This window comes from Trifolium pratense, linkage group LG4 (assembly GCF_020283565.1).
Source record: "Trifolium pratense cultivar HEN17-A07 linkage group LG4, ARS_RC_1.1, whole genome shotgun sequence".
In the NCBI taxonomy this organism is placed as follows: Eukaryota; Viridiplantae; Streptophyta; class Magnoliopsida; order Fabales; family Fabaceae; genus Trifolium; species Trifolium pratense.
The window spans coordinates 7,942,755-7,967,749 of record NC_060062.1 but is presented as its reverse complement, the minus strand read 5'-3'; the positions used below and the strand labels follow the sequence as shown (position 1 = coordinate 7,967,749).

The 24,995-nt window shown below is 32.2% G+C and overlaps 4 protein-coding genes across 5 annotated transcripts; 2 read left to right on the top strand and 2 right to left on the bottom strand.

The window, feature by feature from the left end:
• Nucleotides 1-31: 31 nt before the first annotated feature.
• LOC123919540 (myosin-9-like) lies at nucleotides 32-1,490 on the top strand. Its single transcript, XM_045971464.1, has 4 exons — nucleotides 32-183; nucleotides 277-483; nucleotides 632-775; nucleotides 1,014-1,490. The coding sequence occupies exons 1-4, from the start codon at nucleotides 127-129 to the stop codon at nucleotides 1,017-1,019; spliced, it is 414 nt and encodes a 137-aa protein (XP_045827420.1). The 5' UTR covers nucleotides 32-126; the 3' UTR covers nucleotides 1,020-1,490.
• Nucleotides 1,491-7,248: 5,758 nt separating this feature from the next.
• Nucleotides 7,249-13,182, bottom strand: LOC123919539 (uracil phosphoribosyltransferase). Its single transcript, XM_045971462.1, has 12 exons — nucleotides 12,972-13,182; nucleotides 12,641-12,742; nucleotides 11,563-11,641; nucleotides 11,051-11,109; nucleotides 10,750-10,827; nucleotides 10,348-10,429; nucleotides 10,042-10,090; nucleotides 9,794-9,855; nucleotides 8,405-8,472; nucleotides 7,675-7,730; nucleotides 7,545-7,592; nucleotides 7,249-7,442 (listed from the first exon to the last, which is right to left on the bottom strand). The coding sequence occupies exons 1-12, from the start codon at nucleotides 13,113-13,115 to the stop codon at nucleotides 7,391-7,393; spliced, it is 879 nt and encodes a 292-aa protein (XP_045827418.1). The 5' UTR covers nucleotides 13,116-13,182; the 3' UTR covers nucleotides 7,249-7,390.
• Nucleotides 13,183-15,344: 2,162 nt separating this feature from the next.
• LOC123919538 lies at nucleotides 15,345-20,375 on the top strand. 2 transcript variants are annotated; one of them, XM_045971461.1, is made up of 5 exons: nucleotides 15,345-15,603; nucleotides 15,930-16,042; nucleotides 17,898-17,995; nucleotides 18,258-18,440; nucleotides 20,029-20,375. In XM_045971461.1, exons 1-4 carry the CDS (start codon nucleotides 15,432-15,434, stop codon nucleotides 18,397-18,399), a joined length of 525 nt encoding a protein of 174 aa, XP_045827417.1. In that variant the 5' UTR covers nucleotides 15,345-15,431; the 3' UTR covers nucleotides 18,400-18,440; nucleotides 20,029-20,375. The 2 variants fall into 2 exon arrangements, with proteins under 2 accessions (XP_045827417.1, XP_045827416.1); XM_045971460.1 differs by having other exon boundaries at nucleotides 15,346-15,603; nucleotides 20,032-20,375.
• On the bottom strand, nucleotides 18,937-23,437 carry LOC123919537 (serine/threonine-protein kinase BSK6-like). Its single transcript, XM_045971459.1, has 10 exons — nucleotides 23,039-23,437; nucleotides 22,600-22,820; nucleotides 22,038-22,173; nucleotides 21,822-21,955; nucleotides 21,429-21,534; nucleotides 21,033-21,118; nucleotides 20,673-20,861; nucleotides 20,250-20,414; nucleotides 20,019-20,132; nucleotides 18,937-19,364 (listed from the first exon to the last, which is right to left on the bottom strand). The coding sequence occupies exons 1-10, from the start codon at nucleotides 23,118-23,120 to the stop codon at nucleotides 19,122-19,124; spliced, it is 1,476 nt and encodes a 491-aa protein (XP_045827415.1). The 5' UTR covers nucleotides 23,121-23,437; the 3' UTR covers nucleotides 18,937-19,121.
• Between the last annotated feature and the right edge of the window lie 1,558 nt (nucleotides 23,438-24,995).

Genomic DNA, 24,995 nt, shown 5'->3' with positions numbered 1-24,995 from the left:
CTAAAATATGTTTATTTTTTACTTCAGACCCAGGAGAACAACGATGTCTTGGCTTATTGGTTATCCAATGCTTCTACACTTCTCTTGTTGCTCCAGCGCACACTTAAGGCGAGTGGTGCTGCTGGAATGGCTCCTCAACACCGCCGTTCTTCCTCAGCAACTCTGTTTGGGAGGATGACACAAGTAAATATAACTTTTAATTTGAAACGGATTAATTCCCATTGAAATTTTTTCCTTCTTCAGGAAAGTATAGTCTTTCATTTACCCTTGTTACAGAGTTTCCGTGGAGCTCCAGCGGGAGTCAATATTTCCTTAATCAATGGTAGCATGAATGGGGGAGTAGATACATTAAGACAGGTTGAGGCCAAGTACCCAGCTCTGCTTTTCAAACAGCAGCTTACAGCTTATGTGGAAAAGATATATGGAATGATTCGAGATAACTTGAAGAAAGAAATTTCTCCTTTGCTTGGATTATGCATCCAGGTACAACAATTTCTTCATTCCTCTCTTGTAAACTTCTACCCACTGATATACTGTGCATGCTTTCTTACATTTGTAAGGCTTTTTATTTCTTACATTACCATTCAAATTCAATGATTTAACATGTGACTGTTTGAATGTAATGTGATAGGCACCAAGAACATCCAGAGCAAGCTTAGTTAAGGGGTCATCACGTTCAGTTGCAAACACTGAAGCGCAAAAGGCCCTGATTGCTCACTGGAAGGGAATAGTCAAGAGCCTTGGGAACTTCTTAAATACTTTGAAAGCAAATAATGTTAGTGGAATCTCTCTCTCTCTCTCTCTGTTGCTTTCTTATAACTACGTTTTCCAGCTGTGCTTCTAGCTCTTAGTGAAAAATATGAAAAATACTGGGTATAGGATTGATAAGCAAACATTCCTGATAGAACCTGCAAAATTGATTAAGTGCTAGTCTAATATGTTGGAATTCTAATATGTTGGAATTCCTGCATTTTATATTTATGGATTTTCAACTTGGCCTATTTTACTTCCAGGTATAGGATTGATGTTGAGGTCTGCGATGGCAATGATTCAGCCAAGGAACTTCGCCTATGACAATCATGCAACTCTTCTGGAACACGATGATAGAGTCATGATGGCTGCTTGTGATGCATTTTGTGCCGTTCTCAAATAGCAAATTCGATGAAAGAGCTGCAGAGCGATCAATTGACTTCATGATTGGATGGTTAGTAGCTCACAAGCTCTCAGCACAATGGTTCAAGAATTTTCTTAAGAGACCTTAGACTTTCTAATATTTATATGTATGTATCTTGTTACGATAAGTAATGTAACGAGATTTATAAAAGAATCATATATGAAGTAGTTACATGTGATTGTCTGCTTGGAATTAGACTTGGAATTAATTAGTGATAATGTTAAGTATTGACTTTTAATGTGTTGAATGTAACTTTGTTAGCTTGTTAATTAGGAATTGACAATGACTTGTGGAAAATAATATTCGGAATTATGTCGATTTTCTTGTGCGTTATTAGCTACCAGTGACTTGAAATTATGTTGTATAATTTCTGCGCCGGAAAAGTGTAGACGATATATAATTAATGCACAGGAAGCTACAAAAAAACGACGTGAAAACTAAGCATACCACTACGGGTAAAGGTAATGACCCGTAGTGGAATCCCCATTTCTTTAAAAAAAAAAAACTGGAAAACCATACATACCACTACGTATATGTGTAAATACCCGTAGTGGAATCCCCATGATTTATATTAAAAAAATTTGAAACCATACATACCACTACCGGTATTCATTATAACCGACGTGGAATCCCATACATACCACTACGGGTATTTGGAAAAACCGACGTGGAAAGTCCATAATTTTAAATAATAATTAAAGAAGAAATTAGGATACCACGACGGGTATGAAAAGACCCGACGTGGAAAGTGTGTACTTACAACGTCGGCCGCGTTTACTACTGGCCGCGGCCAGTAGTGGAAAGTCTGTTTGGCCAGTAGTTGTATCTCCTTTCTGCACTAGTGTTTGGATGCAGTTTCCTGCATTATTGTTCTTTCCTGCATTAGAAATTGGATGCAGTTTCCTAGCTGTGTGCATTCTGCATTAGAAATTCTTAGCTGTGTTTTGGATGCAGTTTCCTGCATTCTTGTTCTTTCCTGCATTAGAAATTGGATGCAGTTTCCTAGATGTGTGCATTCTGCATTAGATATTCTTAGCTGTGTTTTGGATGCAGTTTCCTGCATTCTTGTTCTTTCCTGCATTAGAAATTGGATGCAGTTTCCTAGCTGTGTAGGACTTCCTTCCACATCTTAGCTGTGTTTTGGATGCAGTTTTGTATTTGGAATTATAATGGCATCATTTTAATCCTAGCCTTCTCACTTCTCATATGCTTCATTCTTGATCATGTATATGTATTGTAGGTGTTCGATGATCCCACGTCATTAACCGAGGAGGAGATGTATGAATTGCGAAACAACTGGGCTACTTGTTTTCTTGACCTGTACAATCCCGAGGTAGATTATGTTGTTTCCGATGATGAGGTTTAGGAGCTAGCTAGTTGCAATAGATTGACATTAACTAGGATGTTTTGAATTGTAATGACTTGTATTTTGCTTGAATGTTATAACATTTTGGATTGTTTTGGTATTTTGCTTGACTTGTAAGACTTGGTATTTTATTTGAATTGTAATGACTTTGGTACGTAATTGTATTTTGGTTGAATGTTGAATTTTAATGACTTGGTTGAATGTAATTGTATTTTGGTTGAATGTTGAATTGTAATGCTATTTTGGTTTTTTTTAATTACAAAATAGGATTTAAAAATATAAAAAAAAAAAAAAAACGCAGGATTTTGAAAAAAAAAAAAATTAAATATAGTTACTATTTCACATCTGGTGACTTGGTCAGATGTAAAAGGTCCAATTTAATTAAAAAAAAAAATTGGTCAGCTGAAACTTGAGAACAGAGGTAAAAGGGGATACTTTTACATCTGGCGAATGTCAGATGTAAAAAGCATAAACTTACTACTTCTCGTACGTCTACCTCTGACTTGGGCCAGATGTAAAAGGGGGTTTTGGCCAGATGTAAAAAGTGTTTTCTGTACTAGTGAGCTTACCAATTTAACTATGTTTTTTTTTTCCTTACATTTTAAATCTGGACCATTGATAAATTTTTATCCATGTGTCACGATCTTAGCAAAATAATAGAAGCTAATGGAGGATAAGCTAATGGAGCATATCTGAACTCCATTTAATGATGTCATTAGGTTATGTAGTATTAATTATCATATATCTTTTTATGGGAAAAAAGATAGTATACTATATTAATATTTCTTTTATTAATTTCTTATGGTGATATGACAACACCTCATTTGTATTTGACTATAAGATAGTCACGTAGTGCGAGTTTGTGACTCATCTAAGAAAAAGTGAAAGTGTATTGAGAAATGATAGTTTCTCAAACATGTGAGATATATCATATATGCATATAAAACTTTTGAATAATTTCCACGCAAGTAATAATGAAAATATTGAAGAAGAAGAAGAACACGATTTAGGGTTATTGTGTTTGCTGCGTGTATATGTGTGGTACGAGAGGCAAAAACCTTTCTAATATTCAAGTGGAAACAAATTTAACTTCGGTGGAAACAAAAACCGTAGTGAAATCCCTTTAAAACAAATTTCAATGTAATTACAACGCTGCCACCGTGTCTACTTTTCACTACTGCTTTAAGAAAAACAGTAGTGAAATCCCTTGCCTGTGGAATTTTCACTACTAGTATTCAAATACCCGTAGTGAAATCATTTGCTCAATTGTGTTTCACTTCTGGTATTCTAAGATCAGTAGTGGAATCCCTTATCTGAAAGTCTTTTTTTTAGTAGTGCGATTGAAATATGCTTCTCCAATAAAATAAAACACTAAAAGTGTGTTTAGTTATAGGAAAGGAAAATATATAAACTAATGAATAAATTTAACTTAAATTTTAATATTAGTTTATTTATTGATTTTCGTGTTTTTCTTATTTCTTCCTTAAAACTAAATATAGTGTAAGAGTCATATTTGATATATCAAAAATCAAAATTAATTTATAATATATACTTATACTATATACGTACTAACTATCACTTGTACTTGATTTTGGTTGTCTTTTTCCATTAATTAGTTACAGAACTTTTGATTAACATTTTTCTCAACCTATTATCCCGTGTTGGATTATAAGGAGAGTTTAGGAGATCATTTATATTAGGTTAAGACAAAAATGAGATGCACACTATATATTCATCTAAAATTTTAAAAATTAAGTTTATAGATCGCTTATAAGTACTCAACATTCACTTTATAATTTCACATACAAGTTTGAATTCATTCAATTCATTATATGCTCCTCTTGGCCGAAGCAATTTCATCGACATACACTTTGCACCGCCGTTGTTGCTACATCAACAAAACACGCCGCCTAACTACCATTGACAGGAAGATTTTTAACGTAAAGAGTCATTCTCACAAAAATCTCAACTCTTTCATTCAATGTAAGACTTTATTGACTTATCACAACAGCTCGAACCTCAAACATTACTCGAAGAGTTCAAATCAAGTTTTCACTCAATTAAATATTCAAATAATTTTTATCAATTAAATTGTATTTTATGAATCTAGTTTCACTCAAACCAAATTAATGCTAGGAATATACCCTAACCAAGGTCCAAAAATAAATTATAGTTGAACGTGCTCTTCTGATGAGCTATAGATTGTAGGTAGTAGAATGTACTCATGCAACTTTTGTTTGTATTTGTTGATTGATTCTTTTAAAGTGAGGAATATACTCTAGTACATAAAATTTGCACTTTATATTATTAATTAACATTCAATAGTTAAAATTATGAGAAAAACACATACTCCCTCCGTCTCAAAATATAAGACCTAGTTGACCACAATACGTATGTCAATGCACAACTTTGATCATTAATATATTTAATTGTCTATTTGTAAAAAGGGTTTGTCTAACATGTGCAATATTGCACATGTTAAAGTAACCAAAAATAGTAACTATTTAATGAAAAATAATAATTATTTATTAAAAAATCACACATTTAATATGAAATGCACAAGTTCCGATGCAATCTTACTATTTTGAATTTCTTAACACGTTCAAAGTTGCACATGATAGAAAAACACTTGTAAAAATTATAAAAACTTGATATTTTGAAAATATTCATCAAAATAAATCAAACAAGATCTCCTATGCTAATATTTACTTTTATATGTTATTAGAAAAATACGGTCAAAACAAGATGAATGAATAATACATTTAGTCAAAGTAGCTCTTATATATTGGGACGGAGAGAGTATATAGCAAAAAAACATGTTGAAATTAAACTAAATTTACTTTTTTGTTAATCCGCCAATTTCAAAGAGAATGAGTCGTAAATCATAATAATTTAAAATTCGACCAAAAAGTAAATAAAATCCAAATAAAATATTTCTTACAAAAATTAATTTTTAATTTTTTAAACAATTCATTTTAAGGAGAACTTATTAGCGATTAGTAACTAATTCTACTGTCGACAAGAAACCAAGTATCAAGAAGTCAAAAAAAGAAACCAACAACATAATTCAAAATTAGAAGGTTAAATTCTATGTATGTAATGTTTAGTGGCAAACAAGATCTAACATGGCATATCTTTTTGTTTTTGGTTACAAGAGAGATCTAAATATAGTGATTATCACACGATTGATTAAAATCTTGGTGAAAATGAATATGGTAGCCGCCACTAGCTACCAAAATGGACAAATATTGATAGTGGTCACCATCACCAGTTGAAATGTTTCACATAGCAAAATATTTACAAATATTAAAAGCAAGAAAGAACCTAGAATAATAAGTGCTTTCAGCTTTCTTTCACATACTAGATTTATACCCAACCATGTATGGTTAAAAAAATATGATTGAGTAAACCAACGTTTGCATCTTGATATTTTAAGTATTTGTAGTAATACATGAAATTAAATATCAAATTGTTATACAAAATTGTTTAACACCAATTAAAATGTTTCCTCAGTCAAGTAGCTCTATTAGAGTTTATGATAATATCACATTAAGTGATACCTTGGCTTGTCCATGTTAAGATTATGGGCTTTGTTATAGATTTTTTTAAAATAGATTTTTGTAGTGTTATATAATTTTGAGTAAAAAAAATTTACAAAGAATTTTTTTATAAAAGCTTCAAATGAAAATTTGGTTTGAATAGTTATTCTTAAAATGTTATTTTAGCTATTTGATCATTTTATTGAAAAAAAAATTGGATATCAAAATTTCGAAAAATCATTTATTTTGAAGCTATTTCAAATAGATTTTCATAAAAATCATTTTTGAAATACAACTTTTTCAAAAAATTGTGATTTTGACTATGTTTTGATCTTCAATAATGTGTGTTTATGTTATATGAAAAAACGAATATAAAAAAACTTGTAATATTTTGAAAAACTGTTTTAAAAAATATATTTTAAAAAATACAAAGAAAAAATCAATTTTTTTAAAGCCGAAACAAACAGGCCCTATGTCACACAGAATTCTAATATTGCAGTTTTATACTCTTAAAAAGCTTAAACTTTTATACATAATGGATTTTTTGTTGGGGAGTATGAAGGAGCATCAGAAGAAACGACGAGGGAACCACGAGACAACACATCTCTACCAAAAATCTTATGACATTATGAGTCGCCTCTTATATACTCAATATTACCCTCATTAATAGACGATATAAAATTTAACAATTTACTTTGTTATTCTTACTCGACTACACATACTTGAAACTCGGTTGTTATTTATTTTGAACTTCTTAATATTTATCACTTAGTCATGGTGTTCAATGTGAATGATCAATGTATAGTGTGATTTCACAAAGGTTATTAGTTTAAAAAGAAAAAACTGAGTTGCTAGGCAACGTCTAAGGTGAGGCTGATAAAAAAATAACCGTTCGATCAGATAAATGGTTCAGATTTGTTGTCGGTTAACAAAAAATGATTTTAATATCTTGTTTCAAAATTAGACAGATACACAACAATAATTAGAAGTTCTCAAAGCCTTTGGGTTTAGTTTGTGTTCATTGAGTTTCATTTTCCCCATCAAAACAAGGTAACCAATTCCATCACATCCGATTTAAAAAACGCAAACCAAACCAATCCATTTTTTCACAATGAATCGGTTTCAATCGGTTAGATTGTCGAATAGACTTGGATCTATGACCACCTCAATTAAAACGATCAGAATAACATTGATAATAACCAAAACGCTAAAGAGGCGGTGGATCAAACTTCATTGGTTCAAAATTAATCCGAGAAGTATTTGATAAGTAAATCAAAATTTATGCAAAAACCAATACTGAACATTCATGTATCATGTACCATAGCTGCGATCGCCAGCATCTCCAAGGCCAGGAATTATAAACCTAACAAGAGAAATAAAACACATTAACAATTTAGCAATTCCATAAATCAGCAAATTCATAACAAATATTATTAAAATATAGGTTATAATGTGAGGCACCAACCCTTTGTCATTAACTGTAGGATCAATTATTCCAGTATACACATGAAGCCTGCAAAAAAAATAGTATAATTAGAAAACTAAATGGTTGAAACTTGAAAGAAATTGAAGAAAAATTTATGTTAAGTATATACCCTGGGAACTGCTCGCTCAGCTTTTCAAGAGCCGGAGGGGAAGAACATGCAGATATCTGCATTGTCATTAGTCAATTAATTAGACAATTGATCAAAGAATATAACTTGATTATGTTGCACATGTATGCAATGCATGAGTAAAAGCATCACGCCATGCATAATGCAGATATAGCTAATGCATAGAGAGCAGACTTCGGTTATGAAACTACTGTTAGGCTTATGATATGACGACAAGCTATTTTAAGCTTTACTTTCATGAGCTCCTCAGAAAAGTTTATGGCCCTATATGGATAAACAATTTTACTAATCGCTTATAGCATAAGTACTTATTATATAAGTGTTTATGTATATGTTATTTGTATAATAAAATATATATAAATAAAGACAAACAGCTTTCATAAGCTATCATGGTGTGAGGATGAAAATAAGTTGAAAAAACTAATGAACATGTCTTAGTTGTTTCCATAAGCTTTCTCTCAAACAGTCTCGCAAGTACTTAGCACAGTAGATAAGTTCAAATAAGTCAGTCCAAAAAGGCCCTAAATCTTAAGCAGAGTTTCACTTCATTCTTACTTTGTTTATACAAACAACTTATGCAACAAGTGTTTAATAAAGTTGTTTCCCAAACACGCCCAAAATACATTAGTAAAAATATGTTAGACTTCAAATTTAAAAGAACTCAGTTTGTTACAAGAAATATAGTTCTGATTACACACAGATTGTTCCTTACCACTTTAATCTGCTTGTTGCCAACTCCACGTTCCTTTAAGAGATTCAAGGCAGCCACTATAGTACCACCTACAATTCATACGAACATAAAACCATGATGCCGCAAAAATTGTTGCATAGGTATTGTAGATTACACAAATGGTGTCCAAAATTTGAACCAATCCACTGACCAACTTCCCAGCTATTATTAGTTTGAATTGATTGAAATTTGAACTCAAGTTTGACATACAAAAAGAGTATGGGTGGCAATTCAATTATTCACGTCCATCCAATTGATCCAATCATAAGTCGAATCCATGTACCATAAATAAAATAGTTAATGGATTGCATTCAATTCATCCATTTGATAATAAGGACGACCAGTTATTCATCAATTGTTAAAAATAAATTCAATCACTTTTTTTATAAAATCCAATGAATCACTTATATAAAAAACAAAAAGCCAAGTCTGGTCATATCCATTTAAATAGGGGTAGCAAGATTGGATAAATTTTGATTTAGATTATGTGAGATGACATAAAATTGCCACAAAAACTTTAGCTATTTTTTCTGCATCGACCAACTCCTTTTCTAATAAACAACTATCAAAGTAGGGATCAATGTCTTTTATGACGGTAAAGGCTTCTTGTAATCTTATAGCACGCAAGCATTAAAAATGTGGAATTCCACTTTGTAGGCACATTTTGACTAACTTGCTTAAATTAAGAGTTGCTTTAAAGAACTTACAAGCTTTGACTTTTGATTATCTATGCCCCTAATATATTTTATACACTCGAATTTTAACTAAAGAACCATAAATGACATTCAAACTCTCGTGAACAATCAAAATTAAAATACGAGTCTCATTTCTAATATAAAAATGCAATCCATCAATACTAATTCAAATGATGGGTGTTTATCCGATACGTTCAACACGGTGTTATTATAAAATGCATTATCACAAAAAAGTTTGGATAATTCATCCCATAATGACGCCATGGTGAACATATTGAAGAAACACTCGTCGTCTAGATTTAGGACCAAAAGTAGATGTAGAGTATTTTCATATTAGGTGTGGAGTTCATATTTTAAATTTAATAGCTCATAAAGATTTAAAGGCCATATATGGTTCCTTTGTTAAGATTTAAGTGTGTGTGAAATATATTAGAGATGAGTAAGAGTTAATATAAAAACCAACTCAATATGATCTATAAATATTGTCTACTATTATGTTGTATTTTTAAAAAAGAAATCTAAAGGCAAACATGTAGAAAGTGGCCACAACCGATTAATACGAAAGAAATTCATTATTCTTTATCAACTAAAGAAATAGGTCAAAACTCAAAAGGCTCAGAGTTAATGGACAATGTGCATGAAAACAAAAGCTCAAACATGAGTAGACTCTACATACCTGTTGCCAGCATAGGATCAACCACAAATACTTTAGACCCTTCTGCAAATTTGTCAGGTAGCCTGAAAATCACATATGGTAGTATTTAACAAAAGGTACTCAAGCATTCAATAGAACAATCCAAAAGCTAGAAAAGCAATGGGGCACTTTACTAATTCGCAACTTTGACAAGCCATTCTAGAAGTGAAAGGAGAAAAGGAAAAGAACAGAAGAAAAAACACATTTCCTTTCAAGTATGATTATCTTACTTGTTCAAATATATAGTTGGTTGAAGAGTTTCTTCATTTCTGCTTATTCCTTTTCCAAAGAAACAAAAGGAAAAACACAATTATTATTCAATTTAAAAAACAGACCGAAAGCGTACTCTAGTTTTAAAGATGTGCATCCATATAAATTATGATGTGTACAAAAATCGTCATCATCTTATTGGATGTACCATTCAGAATTCTAGGCTTCAATTTACGAATTTACAAATTACAGCATAAGTAATAATATAGCATCTGCATCCTTTTGTTTTCACAAACTAGTACAATGCATCATACATGAATCATTACCTAGATGATATGTTTTTGTCGCAGGCAAAATTGATGCTGCATGTTCAGCAAGAGCAAGACCAGCTCTCAAGATTGGAATTACCTGAAAAACTGATAACAGATTCAGGCAATATTTTGCAGAAAGGAACAATACAAACACATAATCAACAAGACTGTAAAAGGAAAATTTTGGACAACAATGACCAGTTTTCATACGCATAGAAATAATATAAAAATATGAGCTTGGTTTTGGCTAAACAAAGTATAACTCTGAAATGCTTCAATATTTACTAGTATTTAGTACAAGTTAAAAAAATCAATAAGATTGCCATGTAGAATAGAAGTATATAATTGTGATGTATAAGATATATCTTGAAAATATCAAAGTCTAAATAAACATATTGAAAGCAGTAAGGTACTAACAGCTACAGGCTCCCTTGGATCGATGAACTCCACTGAAGCGACACCCATCGGTGATTGAATCTCTCCAGACACAGTTGGCTGAAAACAATAAAACAAAAGCAGGAAAGAGAATAAATGTCAATCCGGTAGTATAAACTTAAAACTAGGCTTGCCCTTGTATCTATGAACAACCATGGCTTTGATTTGAAAAAAAGCTTTTAGAATTAAATTTGCAACAATATCAAATTGTATTGAAGGAATTATAAAAACAAACCAAGTGAAAAATACAGTAATTATAATGTAGCATGAAATAGGAACTAACCAACCAATCCCTCGAGGCTTCATACATTAGCAGCCTTCCCAACTCAGCCATTGCATTTCCTACAATGTTAGAAACACAAACTGTCAAATCAACCTATCAAGTAAGAAGTTGAACTTTACAATGAATTCAAAATTGATGTTACAGGCTCATAAGTTATCCTGCTCATGAGTCAATTTATTTGGGAAGTATCCGAGATATTTAACTTAATCTAGGTTATAATGTCAAAATAAGTCAAGCCAGACATAGCCTAACTAACAATAACAATTGATGGGGTCAGTTGCTCCAACTGAATCAACATCTCGCCAAAACTCATAGCTTTATCAAATTCAAAGATCAGTATAATAACAAAACTACCATAACCTTAAGCATTAAACATGAAAGTTGCTAAAAGATTAATTCAAAATTAAAATATATGAAGTTTTTTCAATGCAAATTAAAGTGATCGAAACCAGGTGGATCAATGTCCATCTCAAACCAGAATATTGCTTAAAAATAAAATTTCCAACACTTACTGAAGATAGGACAAGGAGTTTGCTCATTCCTCAGTACCGAAACCCAGTGCTTGATCAAAGGATGGGCAGGCACATACACCTTCAAAAATCCAACAAACATTGTAATCAGTCAATGATTTCAAAACACCACAGATAAATTCACCAAAATACAAACTTTAATCTCATTTCCATCCTTTTTTTCCCCTTAGGAACCAAAGCCACAAAAAAAAAAAAAGATTTAATCAATCAATTGAGCAATGAGTAACTAAGAAGCAGTACACTCCTCAGATTATGTGTGTCCTCGTGTCGGACACGGGTCGGTGTTCACACGACACCGACACTTATGATTACAGTGAACTGTGTCATTTTCTCAAACTATCATCAGTGTCAACTTGTCAGTAGTGTCTGTGTCATGTCGGTGTCCATGTCATGTAGGTGTCCGTGTCTGTGCTCATCAACAAAGAAAAATACCCTCCCCTCTCTCCCTCTCCATTTTTTCACAAACAAAAAACAGACCTATAATCCATAAAACCAGATGCCAACATCATAAGAAACATGCATAAACATGCATAAACATTGGGTCAATGTGAAATTGACAAATCTACCGTGATATGAAACATGCATAAAAAGCAAGTTCATATTATATTAATCAACCAATTAAACTACCATGCATAAATCCATAAACAAAACAGACCTATAATCCATAAAAGCCAGAAGCCAAAATCATAAGAAGACTGTGCATGTTAGGTATCACAGTGGCTCATAAATCAAACATTGGATATTTATAGTCATACATATCAAACATGCACAAAAAATAAACTACATATCATTAATCATCCAATTAAGCTACCATGCATAAATCCCCTCAAATAGACAAAAACCCTATAAACCAAACACCTACAAAATCATTCTTTTTTAACAAAAACAACAACCCATTAAGCCATTAAAGACAATTAACTCAAAAAACAACTAAAAATGTAATTTTTCCTTGAAAAAAAAAAACTAAAAATGTAATTTTTTTTAATTCTGTTTTTGAAGAACCAAACAAACAGAACCAAAACAAAAGCCATAAACCGAAAAGAAGAGTAAGAAAACTAACGAGCATGCGATTGTTTTGAGAGAGAGGTTTGTCCTCCATTGTCATTGAAGACTTCACTGTCGTTGTTCCAAAGGAGCGGCGCGGAAGAATTGAATAAGGGATCTGAGTGGCAAAAGATACAACAAATATATATTATTAAATTAAATTAAAATAAAAGGGTATATTTTATTTATTTATTTATTTATTTATTTATAGATATGAGAATCTAGTAGTTTAATCAAACAAACCAACCAAAAAAAGGAGGAAAAAATGATTATGTTGTTGAGAAAAAGATAATAATAATAGTCATGAAAAGGAAAAGAAAGAATGGGAAATAGTTAATTGAATTTGCCTTTTTTGTTGTTGTTGAGAAAAGAGAAGGAGTGAGGATAGGAGAAGATGTAGGAAGGGGTGAAGTGTGAGCTATGGAGGGTACACGGGGCGCATTGGAGGGGAATGGGAGATTAAGGTGACACTGAATGCGACACAGAGCCATGAATGAATAAGTTTCTGTTTTTCTGTTATCCCAGGAATTTCAATTCGAGTCTTCAAAGGTTCTTTTCTTTGTCGGGTGAAGATCATATTTAGGCTGGTAAAAAATACTCCCTCCCAACAGTAAAAAGGGTCAACAAAAGTGAATGTATTTGAACTAAATTTTAAATCAAATTCATCAACTTTCGTTGGCCACTTTTTGCTTATATTTTGGGACGGAGGGAGTAGTTGATAGTATATAGCGGATGAGTTTATAGCGGATAGTTTATAAACTAGTTTTTAGCTTATAATGAATAAGTTAGCCGATTGAATTTGTAGTATTTAATAAAATTAACAGTTGAACTAGCTTATAAATGTGAAATGACATAAAAAATAAATATTTGATTTTTTCCAAGTAAGATGATGAGATAAAATTGGAAGAAAATATGATAAGCTATAAGTTATAAGCTCATAAGCTACTTGAAATAGCGTTTGAAAAATAAGATATAAGCTAGTAAAAATAAACTATAAGCTCTTTTCTAAAAGCTAAAAGCTAGCTTATTGATCTTCCCAAACAAAGCCTTATTAGATTTGGTCATGGTGTAAGAATTTTAAATAGTACCGTATCTTGGAGGTTATGAGTTCGACTATCAATTTCATTGTTAAATGTATCTCGAATCTTACTAATGGGGCTCTAACTCTAACAAATCGAAGTTTATCGATTAGCATGAGAAAGTTACTAGAGTTGGATTTGGAGGTTACTAGAGTTGAAAAAAACACATTAGGGAATTTCACTTGCAATGGTGGTACAACTTTCATTATTTATGAATGATGTCCTGATTTAGATTAGTTCGGTTTACTTAGCTAACAATGTTGGCGTGTCAACATCTCAGCGTTTGTGTTTTTTCTTTTTGGGTTTAGTTAGACCCTCTTGTAATAATAAAAAAAATTAAATGGAAGTTTCAAAACAATAGTTTTATATTAGTCATCTTAATACATGCTCTTAAGATATAAGTTAACAATATTACGACCCTTATAAATATTTTTTCATGTCATAAGATTTGAGTATTACTTTTTAAGTGGTAAGCATATTTCATCTCTATATGGTTATTACGTAAAAAAAAAAAAAAAAACTCCATACGGTTATTAATTTGATTCATGACTCCTATAGGGCGAAAATATTCGGTGACCAAAAGCCTTATTTTTGTTAAATATAAGTACCAAAAAGAGCATATCCATTAAATTTTTAGTTTTGTCTTAATGATCTATAAATTCTACAAAAAAAAATATTCACAAATTCTTTAAACTCATAATTTTCTCGAATAATCATGCAGATGATAGTGGTAACCAATAACAAAATGCACCTAATTTTTACTTTTCTAACATTCAAATTCCAAGTGTTAATTCATTGTAAACGATTAAACTTATCGAGATGAGACTATTTAAATTTTACTTGTAGTTATGAATTTTTAAAGTATAATAAAACATTTGGCTTTAAATCTAAATCATCCAAATTTAATCTGAGCGTTTGTAATCCGAACTCACTGATGGTGTGAGTTTAGTTTGCCGTTGGGACTTGCAAATTGGCGGTTACTGAGTGAAACAACACTAATACTATATACTACTTCGTCCGTTCCTTTTTAAGTGTATTTTAACGTCGGATTTAACATTCCCATTTTACGGTCATTTTACAAAATATTCTTATTTTTGCATGAAAGTATTCTTATTTATAATGAATAACAACAAAATACCCTCAAACTACTTAAAAAAAAGTTTACATTCTAACAATTTTTGAAACAAATTTATCGATCAAGTCTTCATTTTATATATTTTTCAAGTGATCATTCCTCAAATGTTATTAATATTAAGTCACTAACTCTTTTTTGTAACATATATATACCATAAGTAAAACTTTAAATTAAAATCTACCATTATTTAAATCAACCTTTTGATGCGATCGGGAGGAGGCTGAAACCACTTGATGCCAGAACTGACCCCCGAACCAGATTCAACTGGTGGTAAAAAAAACAAAAAAAATAATAATTAAAATCTACCATTATTTAAATTTTTTTAAATCAACCTCTTTATTGTTTTAGAGGTCTACTACGATGTAATTTTCAGGCCTAAAAAATGGAAGCCTGTGTGCCCCACAAATTTTCTAACAAGTCATTGCTAATGACAGTAGAAATCTCGTACCAATATCACAAGGTTACTAAAAAATATACATCAATTTCAGTGTAGGTAACAAAAATAAAATAAAATTTCACTTGAAATAAATTGATGCTGCTAAACAGTGTAGTAGTAGTATGCAATCTTTGAAAGAAAACAGAGCAGAGTTGGAATGATGTATTGGCTTAAACGCACCCTTTCCAAGAATTCCAGAAATCCAACTACATCAACACAACCACAACAACAACATGAACAAGAACAAGAACAACATGGGATTACTGAGGAACTCATAAACCACGTCAAATCCTTCACCATTCACACCTTCAAAAATTTCCCTCTCCAAGGTTGTTCTTTTTTCTGCTCTTTTCCCCCCAAATTGAAAAAATAAATAAAAATGTTGGGGTTTATCATTTATGGGTCCGATTTTAATTTCCCAATTTTCATAATTTATGCAAATTTCTTTACTTTTTATGTCAATTTGATCATGGGTAGCTTGTAATTTTGTACAAAAAGAGAAAAAAAAATATTGGGTTGTGCAAAATAATCTAGGAGCTGTTGAAAAGTTTTAATCTTGTAACTGTTTTATGATGCAGAATGTTATTTTTTTCATCTCTATTTATTGATTGTATTTAATTTTTGTCATGAATTTTATTTATTTATTTGGGTGTAGATGAAGATGAATCCAATTATAGCGAAGAAGTTGAATCTACTTCAACAAGAGTTCGAAAGGATCTTTCTCAGTGGCAAGAGAGACATGCAGTTCTCATACTCTCAAGAGTTAAGGTTTGATTTCAACTGTGTCTTAGGAATGCCGTGATTTGTCGCCATTGTTTGTTCCTGGTATTTGATTCAACTATTAAATAGTAAAACTAGTTTAATCTATAAAATCATACCTTTTTCGGTCTTTTGGTTAAGATCGAATCTGTTCTTATTAGTTTAATCTATAAAGTCATACATTTCTTGGCCTTTTAGCTAAGAAAGGTAAAGATTAAGTGTAGTATTTGTTCTTAGCAGTTTAATCTGTAAGATCATACATTTCTCGGTCTGCTTGCATTACATTGTATAGTGCCCACCCCGGTGAACTAGCTAGTACTAGTGGTCTTGGTGCAAATACCTATGCACTTTTTAAGTAGTTCTTGTAAATTGTCTCTGTTGTGTTTGAGTGATTCTAGCGATTTTGTATTTTAATCGAGTATCTGTTTTCTCATGAGTCTAGAGTATTGACACAAGATAGATATTCTTGTTACCTACAGTAAAATATTTAAACAAGGATAAAAACAAGAGACTCATCGTTGACAGAGTCCCTCCTAGAATAACCGAATTGGGAGGATAATTGGTTGTTTTTCTGTTGAATAAGTTCACATCTGTTTGAATTTTGTGCCTATTAAAATAAGGAGTCCTAATTTATATCACATAGGTTAATCAAGGTAACAAATCTCAAAAGAAGGAATTCTAATTGATACGACATAGGTTTATCAAGGTAACCAAAGTAGGTATAGGGACAAGTACTTCAATAACCTACCTTGACTCTACCCATCGTAGTTCCTATCAATCAGGAGTTATGAGACAATTAATTTGAAGTCTCCTAGGTCTTACGCATTCAGCAACATGAGTTTTGGCTATTTTATGTGAGCCACATGTGCCCTCCCATCCTCCGGTTGACCCGATGCGAGTCCAAATATCTTCTTCATTGTCTTATCAGTCCATATGGAGAGGTCAACAGTCCAATTAGCTCATCTTTTTAGTCTCCTAGTCCTTCATATCACCTCTATTTTTCAAATATTATGCTCCATATCATATTGTAATTCCTCGCTCACTAGAATGGGATACTTATATGACATCAGAGCCTTATTAAGCACCCAATAGTCCACACAACTGTGAGGTTTGATACAACAATACCACACATTCTGTTCAATGTTGTGTGAATTTCTTGAACAATATGACTTAGGATTGAAGTTGCCATCCTACCAAGAGGAGGGTAGTGTTAAACTCATTGGTGAACAGTTCAAACTGAACTTTCTTTTTGAAGTCTATTGTTGCATCTCACATATCCAAAACAGCTAACAAACTTTTTTAAATGATGTGTAACATTGTTGAAGAGGTTGGTGACAAAAAGGTTGTCCAAATTTTGAAAAATAATGCAGCAAATTATAAAGCTGCTGGGAAGATGATGACAAAGTGTTAGTTTTGGTGTTTAGCATACGCAACAACAAAGTGAAGGAAAGATAAAGGAAGTTTGAGAGAGATTTAAGAAAATTATCTCGGTATTCGGATTAAATAACCAGCCAATTGATGCATACAAGTATTTATAAAACATAAGATAGTTGTAACTGCAATGCTCAATTACAACTGTCAGAAACTGAAAGTAATTATACTTATCTGGATTGTGCTATTAATGTAAACACTATTCAACTTAAGTTGTTTCTTGACGAGTGGTGTCATTGGTGTGTGCTGATCGATTTGCATGTTCATTAAGTGTTTTGTTATTGTTATCTATCTTTTGATGAACACTGTGATTCAGCTTCATTTTAAGCAGTGTTGTTACTTAATACTTATAATCTTATAGTGAAGTGGTGAAAGGAAAAATTATGGGAGCACATTTAGCACCACAAATAATTGTAGTTTAATTATATTCCAGGAAATATCACAACTGAGATATGTATTGTGTCCTCGACATTTGAAGGAGAATCAATTCTGGAAAATATACTTTACACTTGCCAGGAGCCATCTTGCCGCGTAAGTTTTACAAATTATTGCCATTATTGTTCGATCACAAAATAGTTAGAAGTTAGAACTCAGAATTCTCTGAAATTTTTGTTGATTTTTCGTAGATAGCAGCTGCTTTGAAAATGTTTATTTCTTTCCATTTTTTGTGTTTGCGCACAATCACAATGCTTACACCGACACATACACGACACCAAAACATAGAGTGCGGTACAAATGTATTAGGACATGCTGTGATGACATTTGACTTGCCCCTGCCCTCATTGTTAATCAGATATGAGCTACGAGCCATACAACAGGAGAAGCTGAAACAGATGGCAATGGAAGAAGATAAATCTTCAGATAACCACCCGTACGAAATTGAAATGTCAGAAGCAAAACATGTGAACTTTATAGAGCCATTGCCACCATCGTAGTAGAAAAAAACTCACAATGGTTGGTAGCTTGAATATAACAGGTATTAAACTATTAATTTCTTTGGTGATATAGGGACTATGTAACATTTGTTGTTTGACAATGCTTCCTGAAGCTGATATTTTCATATTGTTTCGGAAGTTTTTCCTTCAATCTTCTCCTATGTACATTGTTCTATTCTTAATTATATAAATTTGCAGACATACATATGGTGCTCGATCTTTTCAAAGTTCTAAAGATGGTTCTTGTTTATATAATGGAAGTGATATTAATTTTATGAACTGGAAGCAATATTGAGAACTATATGAATTTTAATCATGAATTATATAAACTTTGATGTAAAATAAACAAGCCTCAGACAAGTTGCTGAAGTAGAAACACACACTATGTATTATCCCCTGCGTTTCGGTCTAACCAAAGCTATATTATGCATTTTATAAATGAATTGTAGTAATTGGTTGTCAGTGTAAAATAATTTTACACTCACGGTATACATTCCTTAATTTCTTATTCGATAATAAAGCAATAGATATTAGAAATTGGTTCATGTTGGATCAGAGTATATTCTTCCAACTCAAACTAGATATGCAGGTAAAAAGAAAGCCGAAAAACAAAATGTTAATAGACGAAATTAGATGCAAGGCCTAATAAAAAGCTACCAAAACATATAAACGCATCAAATAATACTTGAGTCATAACAAAGAAACAAAAATCTTTACAGTTTTCAGTTTTTATGCTTTTTAGCTTCAATATTAGTCCCATCTTTGAGAGTCTCTTGTGCATCATTTTCCATTCCAAGGCTGAAAAGACAAGTTGCTTGAAGATAAAAAGCAGTAGGCCACTCGGGAGATACCACTTGAGCTTGCATGGCATCCCCTAGAGCTTCCTGTGGCATGTCATTCATCAAATATGACAAGCAGCGCCTTGCATATACTGTAGGCGACAACATTGTCCCTCCATCTATGAACTGATGAAACAAAAACCAGAAACAAAATATTAAAAACTTACTCTATTAGATTAATCTAACACATGAAATATCAACACTCTTAGCTGGTAGATTATCTCAATGACTAAGATTTTGCGGCATCTAGGTCCGCAGAGGATCTATACTGACTTATTGAAATAGGGTAAATATTGTCGCGCATCCTACGTGTGTGATATTTGATGGACATATCTGATATGTGCATAATTATTATACTCTTAATACTTTACAATTAGCTGTACATACATGATACACCAATGAATATGGCTTGAGGCGACTAAAACTCCCTTTGAGATGCTTAGTAAGATAGTATGCAACATCATCACATTATTAATGTTATTCATAGCATCAAATTTAAGCTATATAGGTTTGTTTAAATTGGATTTATTTGAGCTTATCTACTGGCATAAGCACTTGTCAGGAAGTTTGAAAGCTTATAAAAACAGCTTATGAAATGTCCATAAGCTGATTTAAGTTTATTTCCGTAAGTTCTTCAGGATGACTTATATAAAAGCAGTTTGATTTATTTTATCTTTTGCTATAAAAATAACTTATACATGAATAGTTGTATTATAAGCGCGTAAGTTATAAGCGTTTAATTAAGTTGTTTATCCGAATATAGTCTTAATATTCTCTTACTTTTGTGTAGCAGTCAATGGCAGTGACAAAGTCCTTAGCTCGAAAAGCAGTATCTCCATGTTTCTTCAAATTCAAGGTCTCTTGCATTTGACTAGTCCACAATTGAAAGGAAAGCTGCAGTTTCAACATTAATCAAACATTGGAGTTAGTAACACAAAGCAGAAGGAAAAGTATGTAAACAAAGTTGATATTCCTCTATTTCATGTTGTGTATTCAAGTGTGACAAAATACCTCATTGGCAACTCCTTCATCATCCTTGTAACCAGTCTTCTCTAATATTGCATGTATGGCAGTAAGATCCAATCTTAAACATGATTCACCAAAAGGTGTCAATGACAATGGCTTTGTTGAGGATTCTATTTCTTGCTTGAGACTCATCAGAACATGTGAGGGAACCTGCTCATATACTATCCAAATTAAATAAGAAAAAACAAAGTTTTTCCAAAATGGGCTAACACTTTCTCACATTGTGCATTGTAATATGTGGAATTTAGTGATTTTTAATTTATGTAGTAAGGCTATTTCTAACATAAACTAATTGCAGATACTAAAACCAAACTTGACCCTTTGTTGGTATTCACAGGGACTATAATGACATTAAGTTGATAGTGTCGGGATGCATTTGAAACTAAATGAATAATGTTAGGAATATACCTCAGTTTCTTTCTGAAGCGACGTAAGAGTTTCAACAAGAGACTTAGCATTTGGCCTCTCACGAGCTTCATATTGTAAGCAACGAGAAGCCAAACGAACTAACTCAGTTCCATCATCCTTTGAAAAGTGACCTTCTAATGCAGAATCCATCAACATCAAATAGTTTTTGCCACGTATCAGGTCAAGTGCCTGCAAAGAAACAAAGAAAAGTGAATGTTGCGATGATTACATTATTACTGATTTCTACATGTCAATGTCATATTCAATGTCCGCGTTTGTGTCACTGTTACATAGGGCATATTAGACATTAATCATTATCATGAATTTGTTCATGAGTAAACAATGGAAATAGAAACTTACATGGCTTGGAGGAATGTGTTTACCACTCAAGAGATCAAGCAATAGAGTTCCAAAACTATAAACCACACTCTCTGCTGTCACTCTACCTGCACATTACTCCAAATGTACAAAAGAACAGTCACATATCAATTACCAATACATGCATACAAGGCAAGCATATGCTGACTGATTCCACTTAACTTTCCCTCACCCATGCTTCCTACTTGATTGTGAGAATTTTCTTTTACAAGATGAATTTCCACATAAATTTCAAATTATAATTAAACCAGAACTATTGGATGAAGATTTGTGAATCATTCGATCTTCATCCAATAGTTCTGACTTATCGAATGTAGTGAACATGTGATAGTCTGGCAGAAAAAGTTTGGATTCCAAACAAACGTGATAAAAACATACCGGTCCTTAAGTACTCAGGAGGAGTGAAAGCCAAGTTTGTACTGTAACTTTTTCCATCTCTGCTGTTCTTCATAAGTCCAAAGCAAGATAATCTGGGATTACCATCCTGTAGATGCCATTCCAAGTTACAAAAAACAAGAAGAAAGGGAAATTGAAGCACATATTTCAAAACTTAAACAAACCCTTTATACCCTATAAAACCCCGACACAAACACCGGCGTTGGACATGACATTGGCACTAAAACATAGACATGATAATAATTTAAGAAAATAGAAGTGATTGAACGTAATCACATGTGTCGGTGTCGTGTAAATATCATCAGACACCAATACACGTCAAACATCAGATACACCTTCAATTCAAAATGTCGGTGCTACATGGCTTATATATACCTGATCAAACAAGATCCTATAGGCATTGAGATCATGATACAAACCCCTTCCTTTACTGGTGCAATACTCAAGAGCTTGAGCTAAATAGTAGGCCACCCTCAACCTCATTGCCCATTTCATGGGCTGGGCCTCCCCTACATAAAGTTAAACATAATTATGTTGTTATTTCCATGTTCAAAATTCAAATGTCAAAACCAATTTAATGAAAGAACCTACAATGAAAGAGATGCTTAGCCAAAGTTTCATGAGGCATAAACTCTGCTACTAGCAGCCTCTCATCCCCTTCATAGCAACAACCAATCAAATTCGCCAAACGTTCACTTCTAAGGCTCCCAACTTGTTTAGATTCTTCCTACAGGAACACAACACATTTTGTCTTTCTTATTACTACAAATCAAATATGTGAAATCATAGTTTTAAATTGCAGTCGGCAACTACAATTACGGCTGCAACATAACTTTTTTTGAAGGTCTTTGCAACCACAATGGCGATTGCAACAATAGTATGTAATTTCCTGCTGTTTACAATGATATAAAAAATTACGACATAGCTGCAATTGCAGTCTTAGTTCAAAATTGTGGTTAAAGTAGCAGTTGTGGTTACGCTGCGAAACATGATATTGTAGTAAAATGCAGTTCAAAACATTTATATTGCAGCTGCAATTGCGGTTATGGACCACAATTTTGAACTTTGACTGCAACTATGACTGTGATAGCAACTGCAATTTAAAATCTTGGATGAATTGGTAGGAGAATAATGAAATGAAAAGTAAACAAACAATGAATTGTCGAGAATCTGGCCAAGCGAACTTGTTGAAACGTTTGATTGCAATCAATAGTCCATTCTCAAGCTTCCCTTTGTAAACAACATTTGGAGCTTTCTCACCATGCTCAGAAACTATGTTTTCTGAGGAGAATCCATTTGTAGCAGCCTTCAATTCTTCCAAACTGTACTCACTAAAACTAGGCCACAAGTTTTTTTCACTCTTGCCACCATTTTCTACAATAAAGATAACATTTTTAAACCACAAAATGTTGTGTCATGCTATGAACCACTAACACAGACACGAACACGAACACCAAACAAAATGAATTAATTCAATGTAATTTCATGTGACGGTGTCGGACACCAGATACACCTTCGATCAGAATTGTCAGTGCTACAAAGGTCTCATGTCATGTGTGTACTAAAAAAACAAAACCAAAACAAAAACAAACCTTGGTCAGAGGATTCAAGAACAGAAGGATTGAGGTGAGAGTGGATCCAGCAGAAAGAGAATTTCGAGCAACGAGCCCCCATGAAGAATAATAAGAAATTGAAGGTTGAATGGCTAATGAAGAATGATCAGAGAATGTTCATTGTTGTGAGACCATTTGGTCTATGAGGACTTTTATGTTTGTTTGAACACAAATGGAAAAAACTAGGAATGCAAAAGGTTACTAAGGTGATGATATACATGCATAAATACAAGGTGTTAAGTAATTTTTTATAAATGTAAAATTTACTTGTTTATCTACTTGGTTTCATTTTTGCTTTTCTCTTTCACTTTACTCCTTTCTCTTTGAAATTGACATTTTTTTACTTTCTGTTGTTCAATTTTGTAAATGTCCTTTCCTATTTGTTAACTTTCTTGTTTTTAGCTTTATGCTTTTCTGACTTCTCATCATTTTGCTTAACTTTTAATTAAAGGAATTTTCAAATTATTATTATTATTATTAGTATTACTATTATAAATCAACATTTTAATTACAAAGGCATTCCATTTCCAATGAGAGAAAATGCAAAATGGTACTCGAAATTATGATCATTAGTCAGAATAGTCTTTTAGTTTTATAAATTACTCCTTCTATAATCTGTATAATAAGGACTAGAGGGAGTAGCAAATACATCTTTTAAATTGCAACACAATAGTGAAAACGTTTTCACGTTAACTTCTCCATTAGTGCTACCACACGCCGCATAATCTTCTATGTGAATCTCACATCATAAAAAACTTATGTGACACGTTAAATTCGTGTATCTCATGTCAACTTTTGAATTATCATATATCGGGTCAAAATATGTTTAAAAAAATGTTTATCTCATGAATTTTATAAGGAATTTAGTACTCGCTCTGGTATTAAATATAAGCAAAAGTCAAAACATATTTAGTCTAAATTTGAGTCAAATACGTTTTGACTTTTGCTTATATTTAAGATCGGAAGGAGTATTTGAAAATTTGACATTAATGTAAGATCTACATTAAAAGCTACATTTCATTTATCCAGCCATATTTTATAGCCTTTAATAGAAAAAGTTAACACTTGACCAAAAAAAAAACAAAGAAAAATAATTTTGACTAGCTAGTCAAATATTTAGGGATCAATTCGCGAATTACAAAATTTAGGAACCATTTTAAGATTGTCACAATTTTGTGGGTTGATTTCTTTATTCACTCAATTTTCAATCCAATGGAAATTAATTGTAAATGCCTTAAAAAATCTAATACTCCGTTCACTAAGAATCAAACTTTATATCTTAGAATTTACAACACTCTTTACGTTGTGTACTAAACTCTTGTGACCTATGGAGCATCTCTATAAGCTTAAACCTTGCGCAAATATCGAACAACGATCCTGCCCCACGAGATTAATGAGAGTATGCACATAATCAACTGTGCATCACTTATTGAGTTAATTGAACCACATTCATTGGATTTGAATTTGAAGAGAGCAAAGGAAATCCATATATCATTTGAAATACAATATGTTATATTGACATCAATTTTAGAAGTTTGATGACATCTAATCAAAAAGAAAAAGGTTTGGACAAATCGGGTTTGAGTTTTACATAATGAGCTTAATTCTTACGATGTGACGAATCAAGATTGATATTTTTTTTAACTTCATAAGTATGTAATATCCCCTCCACATTTCAGCATATGTTAAGAGTCCCACATCAGTTGTGAGATGAAATGAATATATGTTAATAACTGAGGACAATTATCATCTTATTAGCCAGTTTTAAAGGATTGAGTTAAACCCAACTTTCAATTCTAAGATGGTATCAAAGCATCATTCACGATCCGTTGGGTTACATGCTATTAAATTTCTAATCGGAAAACCTACTGTTTATATACATGCATCAAGCCCTATAGTGTCAAACACAAGGATGTATTAAAAGTCGGATAATCTC

Excerpts from the sequence above, each read along its gene's own strand:
- LOC123919538 (XM_045971461.1), top strand. The coding sequence starts at position 15,432 with ATGATGTATTGGCTTAAACGCACCCTTTCCAAGAATTCCAGAAATCCA. Across the intron at positions 15,604-15,929 it reads CAAAAATTTCCCTCTCCAAG|ATGAAGATGAATCCAATTAT; the intron begins GTTGTTCTTTTT and ends ATTTGGGTGTAG. Across the intron at positions 16,043-17,897 it reads TCATACTCTCAAGAGTTAAG|GAAATATCACAACTGAGATA; the intron begins GTTTGATTTCAA and ends ATTATATTCCAG.
- LOC123919539 (XM_045971462.1), bottom strand. The coding sequence starts at position 13,115 with ATGGCTCTGTGTCGCATTCAGTGTCACCTTAATCTCCCATTCCCCTCC. Across the intron at positions 10,828-11,050 it reads AAGCCTCGAGGGATTGGTTG|CCAACTGTGTCTGGAGAGAT; the intron begins GTTAGTTCCTAT and ends TATTGTTTTCAG. Across the intron at positions 10,091-10,347 it reads GACAAAAACATATCATCTAG|GAATAAGCAGAAATGAAGAA; the intron begins GTAATGATTCAT and ends TCTTTGGAAAAG.
- LOC123919540 (XM_045971464.1), top strand. The coding sequence starts at position 127 with ATGGCTCCTCAACACCGCCGTTCTTCCTCAGCAACTCTGTTTGGGAGG. Across the intron at positions 184-276 it reads TGTTTGGGAGGATGACACAA|AGTTTCCGTGGAGCTCCAGC; the intron begins GTAAATATAACT and ends CCCTTGTTACAG. Across the intron at positions 484-631 it reads TGCTTGGATTATGCATCCAG|GCACCAAGAACATCCAGAGC; the intron begins GTACAACAATTT and ends GTAATGTGATAG.
- LOC123919537 (XM_045971459.1), bottom strand. The coding sequence starts at position 23,120 with ATGGGGGCTCGTTGCTCGAAATTCTCTTTCTGCTGGATCCACTCTCAC. Across the intron at positions 21,119-21,428 it reads TCCTGAGTACTTAAGGACCG|GTAGAGTGACAGCAGAGAGT; the intron begins GTATGTTTTTAT and ends AGTAATGTGCAG. Across the intron at positions 19,365-20,018 it reads CCATTGACTGCTACACAAAA|TTCATAGATGGAGGGACAAT; the intron begins GTAAGAGAATAT and ends TTGTTTCATCAG.